Source organism: Dunckerocampus dactyliophorus, chromosome 15 (genome assembly GCF_027744805.1).
Source record: "Dunckerocampus dactyliophorus isolate RoL2022-P2 chromosome 15, RoL_Ddac_1.1, whole genome shotgun sequence".
Taxonomy (NCBI): domain Eukaryota; kingdom Metazoa; phylum Chordata; class Actinopteri; order Syngnathiformes; family Syngnathidae; genus Dunckerocampus; species Dunckerocampus dactyliophorus.
Window position 1 is genome coordinate 23385967 of NC_072833.1, and position 16764 is coordinate 23402730.

The 16764-nt window shown below is 43.9% G+C and overlaps 2 protein-coding genes across 4 annotated transcripts in view; both read left to right on the forward strand.

Moving 5' to 3' along the window:
* Window positions 1–11353, forward strand: part of LOC129194622 (ankyrin repeat and BTB/POZ domain-containing protein 3-A) — a 122210-nt gene extending 110857 nt beyond the window's left edge. For 2 of the 3 annotated variants that reach the window (XM_054799817.1, XM_054799818.1), the window contains 6 exons: window positions 1358–1463; window positions 4980–5082; window positions 5153–5234; window positions 7627–7695; window positions 7770–7883; window positions 7944–11353. In XM_054799817.1, the coding sequence (XP_054655792.1) occupies window positions 1358–1463; window positions 4980–5082; window positions 5153–5234; window positions 7627–7695; window positions 7770–7883; window positions 7944–8162 (693 nt within the window). In that variant the 3' untranslated portion in view covers window positions 8163–11353. Of the gene's footprint in view, window positions 1–1357; window positions 1464–2071; window positions 3951–4979; window positions 5083–5152; window positions 5235–7626; window positions 7696–7769; window positions 7884–7943 lie in introns of those variants that run through there. The other variant, XM_054799819.1, reaches the window with a different exon arrangement.
* A 122-nt stretch (window positions 11354–11475) lies between these two features.
* LOC129194621 (zinc finger protein 11-like) lies at window positions 11476–16378 on the forward strand. Its single transcript, XM_054799816.1, has 7 exons — window positions 11476–11814; window positions 12453–12655; window positions 12735–12836; window positions 12907–13002; window positions 13075–13185; window positions 13328–13451; window positions 13555–16378. The coding sequence occupies exons 1-7, from the start codon at window positions 11625–11627 to the stop codon at window positions 16191–16193; spliced, it is 3465 nt and encodes a 1154-aa protein (XP_054655791.1). The 5' UTR covers window positions 11476–11624; the 3' UTR covers window positions 16194–16378.
* The last annotated feature ends 386 nt before the right edge of the window (window positions 16379–16764 follow it).

Below are 16764 nucleotides of genomic sequence, written 5' to 3' on the forward strand. Positions count from 1 at the left end.
GTTCAGGATGAATTAAACCATTACTGTAGAGCACTTGTGCTCTTCGGTGAGGCTCGTGATTGGTCGTTCAAGAACTCCTTTGCCATAGAGGCTGAGGTTGGCCAGACAGCATCAGACATCGGGCCATTTCTTCACATATGAAGTCATGGTTAGCTCCATCTTTTCCACAGTTGTTATTGGGACCTTGTAGATGGTGAGTGGCCACATTGCTCTAGGAAGAGGTCCAAACTGCAGGCATCAGAGCTTGAGCTTCTCTGGCAGGGTCTTGTTGATGTTTTTCTTATTGTTGGTACAGTCCTGCTTTAGTTGCTGCACATGGTCTTTGTCCCTGAGGCTTGTGTTGTACCATCTGCCCAGTCTTTTGTTTGTTCAGACACCGTTGATATTGGGTCATCGCCAATGTAGAACTTCACATCTTTAAGCTGTCCCTTGACTGTTGAGATGGTGTTGAGATGCTTGGTGCATGCTGTAGTAGTGCTCAGAGTGGTCGTGTCATCCATGTATGCTCGTGCTATGTATGCCCTACTGAGACTGCTGCCCCCGCGACCCGGACCCGGATAAGCAGCAGAGGAAAATGGATGGATGACAGGGGATTACTGTGTCAAAATATATTAATAAATGATTGCTGTTGCACGGTGGATGAGTGGTTAGCATGTTGGTCACACAGTCAGGAGACCAATCTCTGCTTGGGCATCTATGTGTGGAGTTTGCATGACCTTTCTCCGGGTACTCCGGTTTCCTCCCACATTCCAAAAACATGCATGTTAGGTTAATTGGAGACTCTAAATTGTCCATAGGTATGAATGTGAGTGTGAATGGTTGTTTGTCTATATGTGCCCTGTGATTGGCTGGCAAGGTGTACCCCGCCTCTTGACCGAAGTCAGCTGGGATAGGCTCCCGCATATGGAGCATGCGACATAGAAAATGGATGGGTGGATGTTTTGTGGTTGAATACGGCGTATTAGTCGAAAAATATGCATATTTAAGCACATTTTATGTATTTTTGGCCTAAATGAGGCATTTTCAAGCGTAAAAATGGTTAAATGAAGTAATAAAAATATAAAGAATTCAGAAGACGCATTCAAAGAGGTTGTGATGATATGCAGTATTCTACACTGGTCACTAGGTGTCAGTAATGTTACACTGATGAGACTATCCATTGCAGGAAGTACTGTACAGAACAGGAAGTAAAACATAATTTTGGGTAATAGGAGTGTAAAGGTGACTATAGGGGTGTTATTTAATGTCAATATTGTATGCGTCCTTCCTTAGCGTGTGTGCCACACCTTATTTGGTTTCATTGTTTTTAAGTGTAATCCTGCTAATCGTGTGTCTGTATGTGTGTGTGTGTGTGCAGAACGAGGTGATAAGCCAGCAGCTGTCGGTCATCTTCACCCAGTGCTATGGACCCTTCCCCATCCCCAAGCTGACGGAGATCAAGAAGAAGCAGTCCTCGCGTTTAGGTGAGACATTAAAAATAGTTTCCAAAAGAAAATCAATGGACAGAGCATCGGCTCGCGTGTGATGACGCATAAGTGACAGTTTGATTTGCAGGCCGCCTCCTTTATTGCCTTGTTGTCAAAAGTGAAAGCTTTTAAGATCTGATAAAAGTAGAAATGCACATTAAATGTGAAACGCTTGTGACAAAATTACACAAACCAGCTTTCAAGTCTGACATTTTGGAAATATTTGTTATATCACAGCAATTCATGTCGATTTAAATGCAGCAGGGTTCTTCAAAAGCTCAATGAGATTCTCAGGGGTGGTGCTGTAGCGCCATCTAGTGGTCACAGTAGCATTTTTTTTTCAAAAGAGAATTATTTTCTATGACATACACTCCTGGTCAAAATCTTAAGACCAGTTGAAAAATGTATAGCATTTTGCACATTTGGATCTCAATGAGGTTTGAGGTAGAGCTACAATGTGCAAACACAAGAAGGGGGAGTGACACAAAAAACATGTGGAACTCATAATTTAAACAACAACCAAAAAAACTGAAATAGGTTGTTTGTCACCTGATCAAAAGTTTAATAGAAGCCATAATCTGCTCAAAATTGTCATTTTCTGTCAGGCATCCACACTGCGGTGCAGTAAGACAGTCATTCTACATTTTTTGAAAGATTCTGAGCATTATGGAACAAAAAAGTCAAGTGGTAGACCCAAAAGAAATCACACCCGCGCTGAGCCGGAGGATCCAACTGGCTGTCCATCAAGACACAGGGCGGTCTTCCACCCACATTAAGACCCTTACTGGTGCCGACTGCAGCACAATAACCATCAGACGGCATCTGCAGGAAAAGGGTTTAAAAAACAAATTCAAAGACCTGGTCTACTTCAACGCCACAAAACTGCCTCTTTGGACTTTGCCAGGGAGCATCAAACATGGGACATTGGAAGGTGGAAAAAAGTTTTATTCTCTGATGAGAAAAAAATGTAACCTTGACGGTCCAGATGGCTTCCAACGTTACTGGCATGACAAGGAGATCCCACCTGAGATGTTTTCTACCCGGCACAGTGGAGGGGGGTCCATCATGATCTTGTGTGCTTTTTCATTCAGTGGAACACTGGAGCTTCAGGTGGTGCGGGGTCGTCAAACGGCGGTGGCTTACGTGCAGATGTTGCAGTAGGCATCCCTCATGACTGAGGGCCCTCGTCTGGTTTTTCAACAGGACAACGCTGCAGTTCACAATGCTCGCTTGACCAAGGACTTCTTCAGGGAGAATAACATCACTCTTTTGGACCATCCTGCACGTTCCCCTCATTTAAATCCCATAGAGAACATTTGGGGATGGATGGCAAGGGAAGTTTATAAAAATGGCCATCAGTTCCAGACAGTTGATGCCCTTGGTGAAGCCATCTTCTCCACTTGGAGCAATGTTCCCACTAGCGTCCTGAAAACACTCGCATCAAGCATGCCCAAACCCATTTTTCAAGTGATGAACAAGAACGGTGGAGCTACTCATTACTGAGTCCTACTGAGAACATTTTTTGTTCTGGTTTGGAGAGTTTTTTTGTTATTTTTCGAGCGATGGTCTTAAACTTTTGATCAGCTGATAAACAGCCTATTTCAGTTTAATTGTTGTTTTCAATCAATTACTTTTGTGCTTTTTGTCTCACTCCCCCTTCTTGCTTTTGCTTATTATAGCTCTACTTAAAACCTCATTAAGAACCAAATGTGCGAAATGTAAATTCTAGCAATTTTTCAACTGGTCTTAAGATTTTGATCAGGAGTGTACGTGCAATTTCATTTGGCCCATGGAACTGTTTGGAAAATAGCATTGAGTTGGCCCGCCTCGAGGATCAAACAGTGCTTACAGCGATCTGCGTAATTAAGCGATTCTGCTGATATAAACTACTCTTCTGGCATTACAATTTTAGAAGTAGAAACGATATTGTATATAGCATGAAGTCCAAGTGTCACATTTTGTGGACGGCGAGTTGACAGGAAAAACTACTGTAACTGCGGCCCACAAGGTCTAAGTTAAGCCAATGATGCTCACAGGGTGAAAGCATAAGCTACCACGGAACCGAGGGTGTGTCACATGGAGAAATGGGGGTGACGAAACAGAACACTGCCTACAATCGCGGTGCTAACACACACACACACAAAATGACAGCACAACATGTAACAGGTAAGTAAATACTAGAGGTGTAACAGTACACTAAAATGTAATTTCGGCTCGGTTCAGTTTCTTGAAGTGCTCGGTTTGGTTCATTTTCAGTACAAAAAAGGAAGAAAAAATGACTTAAAATGCTTTTATTTAAAAAAATGCAAACACATTTTTTAAAAAGAAATAACGTTTTTTAAAATAGAAATATAATCATAAAATAAACTGTTGTATTTAAACAATTGTTTAAACATTGTGCTGAAATGTAATGGACAGTTACAGTTAAATCTGTCTGCTGCACGTGAAGTCCAACCATCCATCTGTTTTCTATACCGCTTATCCTCATTAGGGTCACAGGGCAACCTGGAGCCTATCCCAGCTGATTCGGGCGAGACGTGGGGTACACCCTGGACTGGTGGCCAGCCAATGGCAGGGCACATATAGGCAAACAACCATTCACACTCACATTCATACCTATGGACAATTTAGAGTCTCCAATTAACCTAACATGCATGTTTTTGGAATGTGGGAGGAAACCGGAGTACCCGGAGAAAACCCACGCACGCACGGGGAGAACATGCAAACTCAACGGAGATTCAAACCCAGGTCTTCCCGATTTCCAGACTGTGACTGTGTTGCCAACATGCTAACCACTAGACGTGCGGCCCTCAACCATCTGTCGTTAAGTGAAATAGCTTGTTAACGACATCACTTTTAGGTTTTCCATAAAGTGCTGGTATAACTTTCTGGCTGAGGATGTGATGATATTTCGTAGCGAGGTTCAACAACTTTAATCATATACAGTCATGGGAAAAATGATTAGACCACCCTTGTTTATTGATCCATTGTAATGCCTGGAACAACTAAAAGTACATTTGTTTGGACAAATATGATGATAACAAATATAGCTCATGAGAGTTGAATTTAAGAGCTGATATCTAGCAACTTCCATGCTTTTCTTGATAATAACCAAAATTACTTACATTAATAGCTATAGCATTGTACTGCCAAAAAATGTAACTCTCATGAGTTAAAAAAAAATGTAAAAAAATGTCCATCCACATGAGTGACATTTTTTTTTTTAAATGTATGTCCACATAAAGACACATTCACCATTTTGTCCTAACCTGAAAACGCAACCACAAGGGTGCATAAAATTGGTATGTTCCGATCCCGGCACTGTGCGCGGGGAACCGGGATAAAAGGATAAATGTCCAGTTCGGCCCACAACCTAAAGCAGGCTTTGAGTTTTGTCCCCATCTGTGCGATTGAGTTTGACACCCTTGCTCTATGAGGATGCGTCTCTATGAGGATGAATCATGTGTGACAGCCGCCAATGCAAGAAGCTTGTCGTTTTTTTCGTCCTTGCAGACCCGCACTTCCTCAACAACAAGGAGATGTCGGACGTCACCTTCCTGGTGGAGGGGAAACCCTTTTATGCACACAAAGTTCTGCTTTTTACAGCGTCGCCAAGGTAAAGTTTTCCTTTGGTTGTTGAGGTTGCTGCGTTCTACTAAGTGCCTGCTTTTGTGACGTGTCGTCAGGTTCAAGTCGCTGCTGCAGAACCGACCCGCGGCTGAGAACACCTGCATCGAGATCAGCCATGTCAAGTATAATATTTTCCACGTAAGACTCATCAGCAATGTTATTTTAGGGATTTGTGTTGTGCCCTTTCCCTAGAAATGACTTTCTTCTCGCTTGTGGTTGGCTAACACGGCTAACGCCTCCTGTTGCTTAGGGCCCTGTCACACCTTGACAATTTAGGCAGCGCATGCCTGACGTGATCATTTTGATGGCATACGTTGAACTGCCGATGTTTTTTTTACCAATTTTGGGCGTATACATAGCGTATTCATAAGGAGTTCGACGTAAACATGACGTATTAGTAACTTATATAGAATGTTTCTCTAACTTATAGACAACCTATATCAATGAATGCGTAGCGTGTTGCCGGTGCTCACAATTTATGCCCAACGCCCAACACCTGTCACACCTTGACGATTTAGCCAGCTTACGCCAACGTATGAAAAATTTGGCCAATACGCTGGTGTACGTCGTAGTACGTCTAAGTCGTCCAAAAATTTTGTGCATGCATAAAACTTTTCCACGTATGTCAACGTATGATTCATACATCCCGCATCCGCGGGCAATAAGTTATGCGATCGCTGACCCCCTTTCACACACATTGTTTGTAAGTTCCGTACAAGTTTTAATACATCAACATACCATGAGACAGAACTGTCTTCTTGGCGAGGGGAGAGGAGATCCATCACCATCTCCCCTCTCCAAGAAGACAGTCCTGTCTCAAGGTATGTTGACGTATTACAACTTGTGTGTAACTTACAAATAACGTGTGTGAACGGGTGTCAGCGATCGCATAACTTATTGCCCGCGATGCGGGACGTATGAATCATACGTTGACATATGTCGAAAATGCAGGCACAAAATTTTTGGACGACTTAGATGTACTACGACGTATGCCGGCGTGCTTCCGCGTGCTGTTAACATATACAAAACTTACCCATAACTTATTCGAAGTACGCCAGCGTATTGGCCAAATTTTTCATACGTTGGCGTAAGCTGCCTAAATCGTCAAGGTGTGACAGGGCCCTTAGGCGTGCACTTACATGGCTGTATATTCCACATTGATATTTTTCATATAGGGGAAAAAGGCTATTATTAGTATCAACTTCACGTTTTGTTCTTTTTTTCCCCGTTTCAGCTGTTGTTTTTTTACATTTTACAAATATTTCTGCTTTCTTCTTAAACAATCCTCATTAAAAAAATGTTCATAATATTTTGACTTTATTCCCATATTATATCTTTTTCCCCAACCTAATTTTCCAAAAAATGACAACTTTATTTTGTTTTGCTTGTTTCTTATAATATTAATTAATAACACACTTTTTCTTTAATATTTCAACTCTATACTACTAAAATGACTATTTTTTGTCATATATTAACACGTTTATTCTGGTAAAATTGCGACATTTTCTTTCACTAAACTATGACTTTTTCCTCTTAATATATTTTTACTTTAAAATTCCATCTGTTTCCAACTTTCTGTTTGGATATTTTCTTCCCGTAATTCTGAATTTATTCCCATGGTATTTTGACTTTATTCTCGCAACATTATAACTTTTTCCACAACCTAATTAATAAAAATTACACCTTTATTTTGCTTTGTTTGGTTCTCATAATGTTGTGACTTGAAAAAAAATTACGTCTATTTTCTTTAATATTTCAACACTATGCTACTAAAGTGACGTTATTTTTCCTCATAATATTATGTTGTTATTCTCGTGAAACGATTACATTTTCTCATTAGATTACAACTTTTTTCTCTAATTATTTTGACTTTATTCTTGTAAAATTACTGCAGATTTAATTCAATTTTTTTAGTTTTCTTGTTATATTATAATATTAGAATGAGTCGCGTGCCGCAAATGGCCCCCGGGCCGCACTTCGGACACCCCTGCTGTATATAAACACCTCATATAAGCCTCCATATATATCATTTAATGTGGCCATAGACGTGTGTGCTTGTGCCTTATAACACACACAGGCAATTAAAAAAAAACTTTGTTCCCTGGGCTCCATGTAATGTGCGCTGTGCCGGAGTGCCCAGCATGCCTTGTGGGTACCATGAGTAAAACTGTCATCCTGATGACAAGACACTCAGTCCTATTATACTGTAATTGTGAGCAAAGGTGGGCAGACAAAAGTCAAATAAAAGGTAGAACCAAATCGATCTGTGACGATCCAAATTGAGCAGTGGCGGGCCGCCACAAATAAATGAATGCATGGTGAACCCTGCGATATAATTTCTTGAGTTTTAGCCTGTGATCGCTTAATTATAATAAGCTTTGATACCAAGATGATGATACCAATAAGAATACGTTTGTAAAAGTCATTGCTGTGTAGAAATATGTCCCTCCAAGCCACTAGGGGGCAGTGTCGCGATACGTTGTCATGAAAAGAAGGAAGATGCTGATTTTTCGACTGTCCTGTGTTGCAGTTGGTCATGCAGTACCTCTACTGCGGCGGCACTGAGTCCTTGCACATACGCAACACCGAAGTCATGGAGGTACGAGACGCTAGCGCTGCGCCGTGCAGCGTTGCCACCGGCACACATTTCTCACCGGTGCGTCTCTCTTGCAGCTCCTCTCCGCCTCCAAGTTCTTTCAACTGGAGGCCCTTCAGCGACACTGTGAGATCATCTGCTCCAAGAACATCACCACGGAAACCTGTGTGGACCTCTACAAGCACGCCAAGGTGAGGAGACGCCATGTTGCCTCCGTGAAACAAGAGCTAAGCCTTCCTTTTGTCCTGCAGTTCCTCGGCACCACAGAGCTGACGTCCTTCATCGAGGGCTACTTCCTGAAGAACATGGTGCTGCTGATCGAGCTGGACGGCTTCAAGCAGCTGCTCTACGAGCCGCCCGCCGAGACCCCCGCCTCCGCCGGCTCGGACATCCTGCGCGACCTGGAGAAGACGCTGGCGACGCGCATCCACTCCATCCACCTGTCCACCTCCAAGGGCTCCGTGGTGTGACGTGACAAGCAGGAGAGCGGATCTTTGGAAAAGGACGCCCCCAGACGGACCTTATGATCACGGGTGATCAGTAGCAACGCCAGCAGAGGAACCTTTGTGCATCTGGGACACGTTTCACCGTGTCTCCAGGCCATCGTTTTGCATGTCCCGCCTCCTCGATGGCTTTTTATGCAGAACTTCTTCAAGGACGACGGAGGACGAGGAGGAAGGAAGGACGGAAATAATGCAAAGTGTAAATAGAAGGACGTGCTGTTTCTTCTGATGTGCGTCCTCCCGTGTCCAACCTTGTCTTGAGCGTGTATGTCCATGCTGCACGTCTGTAGCCGTCCGCCATCTTGCTTTTAGGTGCGCTCGCTGTGCAGACAGGTCAGAAAGGCTATTCCCCTCTTCTTATTTTTTCCATTAGAGAGGGCATGAATACGCAGCTGTGCCTAATAAAGTGGCTGCTAGATGTTAACGCAGGATGTGGAAGTATAAAACATCATGATGCCGTCAGTGATGATGCAACCGACCAGTCCACCGAATCGGTGCCATTTGCGTCCCTAGGAAATAAAACGTAGAAATGCACAAAAAAATGAACTGCAAAAGACATTTTATTATGAAGCAAATTACATTTTATATTGTTTTACATTTCATATTTATATTTTAAAAATAAACTTACAAATATTTAAGTATTTTTAAGTTTATTTTCTAAATATAAATATAAAATGTATTGTATACAATAATAATATAGATTATATAATCACATAACATTTTAAATAGTTAAATATTTTTAAGTTAATTTTCTTTCAAAAAAACCCAAAACAAACCAATTTAGCAGATTTTCACTCAGTCCGGTCACCCTAACACATTATTTTTAAAAACATTTACATTTTAGATTTAGTATTTTATATTTTTAAAATAAATGTAAAAATGACTTCAATATTTGGAAGCTATTTTAAAAACAGAAATATAACATTTTTAATTAAAATATATAATCATATAAAATTCAAAATATTTAAATACTTTTAAGAATATTTTCTTTAAAAAAGGACACAATTTAGTTAAAATTCAGTCGTGTCTCTAGATTTTCACCCAGTCCTGTTACCCTAACACATTATTTTTTTTTAAAACATTAACATTTTAGATTATTGTGTATTTTATATTTATATATTTAAAATAAATGTAAAAATATCTCAATATTTTTAAATTATTTTAAAAATAGAAATATAGCATTTTGAATGAAAATATATTAGATAATCATGTAAAATTCTAAATATTTAAATACTTTCAATACATTTCAGCATATTTTCTTTTAAAAAAGAAACAATTTAGTTCAAATTCACACTTTAGTCATGCTCCTAGATTTCTACTCACTCCTGTTAACTAACACATTATTCAATATTTAAAAAAAAATACATTTTATATTTATAGATTTAACATAAGTACAAATATTTCAATATTTGTACATGTATTTAAAAATATCAATATATTTTAAATGAAAATATAATATATAATCCTATAAAAGTTAACATATTTGAATATTTTTACGTTTATTTAAAAAAAAAACACACACATTTTAGTCATGCCTCTAGATTTTCACTCAGTCGTGTTACTAAACTGAAAAGTCTGCCACATGGTCCACATTATTCAAATCCTCTGCAGGCCAAGGGAACGCCAAAAGTAGAATTCTTTTTCTGTATATTTGATGATATTTCAACTGCGACTCTCAGCACAGTCCTGTTACCTAAATGATTTATTGTCTGTTTATTTTGAAAATACTTTGTACTTTGTTGAATCACTGTAATGTGCTTAGTGGTCAACAACGCTATAAGCATAAATACCATTTAGCTTTATTTCATGTATTTGCTCATTCTATACTGAAAACGCGTACTCCTTTTACAGGTACTTCCAGTCCAGCTGCTCAAATGAGTCATTTCAGCTTCGGAAACTTGTAGAAAAATGAAAAAAAGTTGTGAGATCAAATCAAAGAGACGGGTCAATGCACAATTTGAGTAGTTACATTCGTGCATTATTGGATAAGAGAAACATGTTACCTTTATTTTGAGAGTTACAACAAGCAAATGGCACAGATTCAGTGGAATGGCCCTGACTGATTTTTTATTTTTTAACAAAATACGTGTCCAGTCCAGCAGAAAACCAAAAAATAAAAAAAAAACATTAAAAAGCCTTGTTGCACATGAGGCTTCAATTCACTTCAATTCTGTAAATAGAACATGAAATGCTATCATGTCTTTTATTTTCTTACATACAGCTCTATAGATTCCATTTGCCTTGACAGAGATCTTGTTTTATAGCAGATAATATAAGAAGCAATATTTCAATGAGAGTCTATTTAGTGTAAATGTGAAAAGAGCCAGCCTTGACAAAAAGAGGAAATCAACTTTTTATTTTTATTTTTTTCCAACATATGTTTTCTTTTAAATGTATTTTTATTTTGAAAGCGTAGAAGCCAAGCCACCTCACGTCCGCCTGGGAAATAAGAATAAGGTTTTATAATGATGTCAAGCACTTTTTGTGCCAACGTTACTGTAGCCCCGTGCGCAATCCAACTTTATTTGACGTTCTGTCGGGCTTGAGCAGGAGAGGCTTGATGGAGGAACGAGGCAGGCTTTTGTTGCATTACCGCTCTGTTCCTCAAGAGGCGACGACGAGTCGTCGTAGCGTGAGGCGACTCACTTCAAACGCTTTCTTGTGCTTTTCCTCCGTTCTTACTGCAACTGTCGACGTTGAAAGCGTGCAAAGAGATGACCTACAAACTGTACCTTTAGCAGCTCTATTTGTCGTATCGTTTGCTCGCTTGCGCCCCCACTGGTGCTCCGATGCTATGACGGAAGTGGCGGTGGAGTAGCCGCAGGACTGCATGGCTCTTCTTGTTTCATTGTTGTTGAGAATGCGCTCCTCCGTCCAACGAGACACGTCCCAGTGTTGATTTGCCTGCTTCAATGTTCCTGCTGGTAACAACTAGATTGTTGCATGGGATACTCAGTAGACTTCACCACCCCGGGGAGGGAGCTTTTTCTGCCTTTCAGAACATGTATATTGTACAAATTATACATATATATAGAAAAGTATAACTTATACATGGTGTGAGAAGCAGGGATGTAGTCTTAAGAGCAAAGAGGAATGTTACACTCTGTGCTACACTTTCCATGTTTTTGTGGACAGACAAATAAATGACCACATTTTCATCTACATCTATCCTGTTTTTTTTATTGCCTCATTTATTCTGGTTCCAATAATTGCGCCATTACTCCATATTGCCACTAGGGGTAGTGATGTTATCGTCACCCTTTATATTCCAAGAGAAGAAGAGACTCGTTTCCTTAGCAAGAGAATCCAAAGTTTACTGATGTATCACCGGGGGCTTTCCCTCCCTTGCTCAAAGGTAATCGTTAATGTTATGGCAGACAGCTGTACTGTCAGGTGCGGATTAATTTATAAAACTAAATGTTACCTTGAATGAGGATTGAGTCTCTCCCAGACGACGCCTGCGTACTCCGGACGTCAAAATCGAGCCGCCTTTTCGTCCCCGCCAATTGTCATCGCAGGGTCGGGCGGACGTCGACTCACAATCTACCCCGGCTTAATCTGCCTGGCCCTTTGAAGGCCCTCCGTGGCAAAATGGAGACCTTACATTGCACAGAAAACGGTAAGATTAACAAAGGTCACAAATCGACTACTCTTGGGAATTTATTGGGCTTTTTTGGTGGGTTGTGTGCGTCCGATTCTAAACATGGCGTACCCCGTTGTGAGATGGCGCTGCCTTCGTGCACCGTCGCAGACCTGAGCTAGCTGGTGTGTGCAGCAGAAGCAGCTTAGCGGTGGCTAAGCTAGTATCTAACCGTATATTTGTCTTTCAACAAACGCCACATCCGAAGAAACCAACTGGCCGGCTAGCTTAAGATAACATTTATCCACTTATGACAACAAACGTTCTAATGTAACTGCCCAGTGTGGCGTTTGAAGACTTCAAGTAAGACGGGGTTGTTGTACAAAACTGACTACTTGAACATAAACATAACGCAGATATGTCATTAAAACCATGTTAGGGACGAACAAACGACGAGGTTGAGTCACAAAGCAGTGAAAGGCGTCACAATTTTACACAACTTTTGATTAATAAAAGTCAGGTCTGTCACGGTGCATTGACATTACGACGCAGGTATCTGTCCCTGAAGGCACCAGCAGTACACATCAACTTGCATATAAAATAACCACAAAATGTCTTTTTTCCTGCTGTCGCGCTTCAAATAATAAAATATTACAATGTCAATAATTTATTTCCAGATTCACCGCTTCTGCTGCCTTCTCTCCGCCTCTTCATCCCGCCGCTGCGCCTGGTGTCCGCCGCCATGTGGCAGGTGCTACAGCGGGGGGACGTGCAGGACTATGGAATGGTGGAGGAGTTCGTTAGCACAGTGACGGACATTTTGCCTGAACTTTTGAACCCGGATCAGAAGGCTCAGCTTCTGTTAGGCCTCAGAGCGCGGGTGAGAGCAATGACCCACACCGTCTACCCTGTGGAGGATGACACCATGACAGCTAAGGAATGTAACATATTTGCTGCAGGTGGTCCTTGAACTGTGTCGAGCTGAGGGGGAACCGGACAGGGAAGCCATTGAGATGCATTTGACCCGAATCAGAACCCTTATATCTGCTTGGGCATCCCACGTAAGCCTTTCCTTGAGATCAAATCATCCTAATGATTATTGTCATCTTAGGCGGCACCTATGTATTTCAGCCATACTTTGCAGAGGTTCAGTTTCCAGAATCCAACTTTGTGGACCAGATTGAGCTGCTAATTAAAGACCCGGAAGAGAAGGACAAGTTTTTCCAGGTTTGTGTCAAAACAAAATGTCTGAATGGATGCCATCTGTGGCGCTCTGACGTGAAACTGCATCTGTTCCAGGATGTTTTCCCCACTGTTTTTGGACCCGATTTTAATGGCGCTCTTCAGGTGCTGATGCTAGATTTCCTGTCTAGACTGGAGAAGTTTCTACCAGTACCAGATATTCAGCAGGTAGCAGAATCACTGTGAAACTATCATCAGATGTAATGCTCTGTTGAATGATGTTAGCATATGCCAAAGCAGTGGGTGGCGCCATTATCCCTAACAGCATGCACTGAGACATTATACAAAGGAAACGTTGTGTCCTCTGCAGACGGCCGCCATGCTCAGTGCCGCCCCGTCAGCCCTGGAGGAGTGCGTCCACTCTGTTCCTGACCTGCATCACTTGAAAGCGGTCCTCTTGCACCACACCACGCTTGGACATTACGATTTAACTGGTGAGACTTGTCATTGGAAAAGCATGCTTGTGCTATTTTTTTTTTTTTATTATTTATTCAATTATTTTTTTTTTTAAGCTGATGATTCCTCTCCTCTTGACAGATGACACTCACACCATTCCGTCCTCCTTTGGGAACTGCATCCTATCCTCTCTGTCCCTCCCCCAGCTGGAGAAGGTGGTCATAGACGGCGAGCAACTCCAGCTGCAGCCTGAGCAGATGTCAGGTTTTATGACCGTCCAGGTGGAGGGCGAGACTGTTACGTTGCTGGACTACATACACATCGAGCAGACGCCTGCTTTAATGGAGCCCGCCCCTCAAGAGGAGTCTCTAAATGATGAGGAGGAGGAGGAGGGGGAGGTGGGGGACGCTGCCGGTGCAGAAAGCGAGGAAGCGGATGGCGACGACTCGTTGAAGCCGGCCGCTTTTCAGCCGCTCAAGCAGAGCAAGCGACTGGAGCTGAAGAGAAGAGCGACGGCGGAAAAGGAAGGTGACTCAGAGGCGGCCAAGGGGCAGAGAAAGAAGCACCCGGGGAACAAGACGTGTCCCGTGTGCGGTAAGAACTTCCTGAGAGCTGCGGCCATGCGGCGACACCAGGAGACGCACTCTGAGAACCGGGACCTGAGGCACAAGTGCGCCCACTGTGACAAGCGGTTCAGGGACCAGTACGACATGAACCGCCACAACATGCGCGTCCACGAGAGGGAGGACATCAACTCCAACACTGATGACACAGCTGACGTGAGCTCTCTGGAGATGCTGGACAACAAAAACTGTTCCCTCTGTGGGAAGTTCTTTGCCCGGCAGGTGGACATGGAGCGCCACATGAAGTCCCACTCGGAGGACCGCCCCTACAAGTGCTTATTCTGTGAGAAAAGGTTCAAGAACCCTTACGTCCTTAAGAGACATCAGAAGGAGATATGTAAGAGCAAGGACCTGACAGGGTCCGTCGCTGCGGTGAATAACTCTGATGATCAGCAGCCTGACCCACTGCTGCTGCTGTCCTTGGAGGGCTTGCCTGAAGGTAAAGTGTGTCCCATCTGCAGCAGGACGCTGCCCTGCAGCGCAGACATCGCAAAACACCTTCGCTCTCACACCGAGGAACGCCCCTTCATCTGCGTCACCTGCGACAAGGGCTTCAAGTACCGCGACACGCTCAAGAAGCACCAGATCATTCACGGACACGAGGGCATCCGCGAGGAGGCCAGCAAGAGCGTGGAGCAGATCCTGGCTGAAGCAGACACGCAGACCTGCAGCCAGAGCCAGAAGAACCCAGAAGGAGCCAATGAGGAGGTTCATGGAGTCCATGCCGCTGAGGAGCCTCCACGGAAGGCCCCCGCTCAAAGGACTCGCAGTAAAGCCCTCAAAGTGTGTCCCGTGTGTTCGAGGGCCTTCGACAACGTTAAGACGCTCAACCGCCACATTCAGTGCCACACGGAGGAGCGCCCATACCACTGCGTGCACTGCAAGAAGCGCTTCAAGCACATGCATGGCCTCAAGAGACACCAGATTTACGCCATCTGTCACAAGAAAATGTCTCGCTTCTCCTGGAAGAAAGAAAGCACGGCCGGGCCCAGCCAGAGTGATGGCCAGCAAGCTCCGCCACTTCAGATCCCCATGTGGTGCTCCAACTGCGGCAAGCACTTTGAGTTCCTGAGTGCCCTGAAGGAGCACCAGGAGAACGTCTGCAAGGTGGACCTGAGGGACGTCCTGACATGCGGCGACTGCGGGAAGGAGTTCAAGAGCGTGACCATGCTGAAGGTGCACCAGAGGATCCACGACCCGCTCTACTGCAAAGAGTGCGGCAAGATCCTCGCCAGCGAGGCGGCCTTTGAGAGGCACAAACTGATGCACCGGCCCATGGCGTGCACCATGTGTGACAAGACCTTCACGCTGCTCAGACGCCTCAGGGAGCACTACGAGAAGCAGCATGCCTTCACCGGGCCGTATCCCTGCTCACAGTGCGACAAGAGCTTTGTGCAGCTCTCCTACCTCGCCATACACCAAAGGATCCACAAGGGGGAGTTCCCCTTCGCCTGTGACATGTGCCCCGAGAAGTTCCGCTCATCCAACTGCCTGACCGTCCACCAGCGCAAGCACACTGGCGAAAAGCCCTTCCTGTGCTGGCAGTGCGGCAAGTGCTACCGCTCGGCCTCCGAGCTCACCGTGCACATGGGCACGCACTCGGAGGAGCGGCCGTGGGCGTGCGCGCAGTGCGACATGGCGTACCGCACCAAGCTGCAGCTCACCAACCACGTGGAACAGGTGCACATCGGCGTGCGCTACCCCTGCAACAGCTGCGGCAAGCAGTTCATGAAGGAGACCTCCCTCAAGCGCCACGAGCTCATCCACACCGGCGAGCGGCCGCACCAGTGCACCGTGTGCGGGAAGACCTTCCTGACCGCCAATGAGCTCCGCCTACACAACCGCTACCACACGGGCGAGCGGCCGTACAAGTGCGACGTGTGCGGGAAGGCCTTCATCCAGTCAGGATACCTCAAGTCGCACATGCGCATCCACACAGGAGAGAAGCCCTTCAAATGCGATGTGTGCAACAAAGACTTCCGGCTGTCGTACCACATGAAGAAGCACCGCCGCACGCACACCGGGAAAGCCAAAAGCTACACGTGCGACGAGTGCGGCATAGCCTTCCACCATAAAAAGTCCCTGTGGGAGCACTCCATCACGCATGAGGTCAAGCTGGAGCAATCCTTAGCGGAAGTCAGGATTGAGTTTCAGTAGAAACGTCAACTCCTGTTATTTACCTATGATGCCTTACGGTCTACTTCTATTCTTTATGCTCTGCATACTTGCTGGAATAGCTTTTTGCAAATACAGAATTTGTTTCCTGTTGCAGTATCGTTGTAATCAAGTGGAAAATACATACTATACCGCAATTTTTACAATAAACAAACAAGCAACGTTCATTTAAATGAGTTTTTTCTTGGCCTTTTAAAAAAAAATTACTTGGCAGTTTCTTCTCCGGGTAGTTACAGTATTTATCCAGTAGGTGGCGGCAGAGTAGCTGCAATCAAGAGACGACTGATCCTGAGCCACGATTGAACAATGTCGCCCCCTGCTGGAAGCCTGGTGATTGACATAAGTATCCTATTAAGAAACTGATGCTCGGCGTGTTCTTTGTGGTCTCATGTTTCTCCTCCTGTCTTCCCAGGTCTGGCTGCTTCCCTGAGTGACACTTTAAATCCCAGCAGCAGCGTCCCGGGCCCATTTCCATTTAGAGAAAAGAAAGCTTTTCCCAAGAACCAGGATGAGTCAGAGCCTCTCACTGTTTAACCCCAAGCTCGGTCATTTA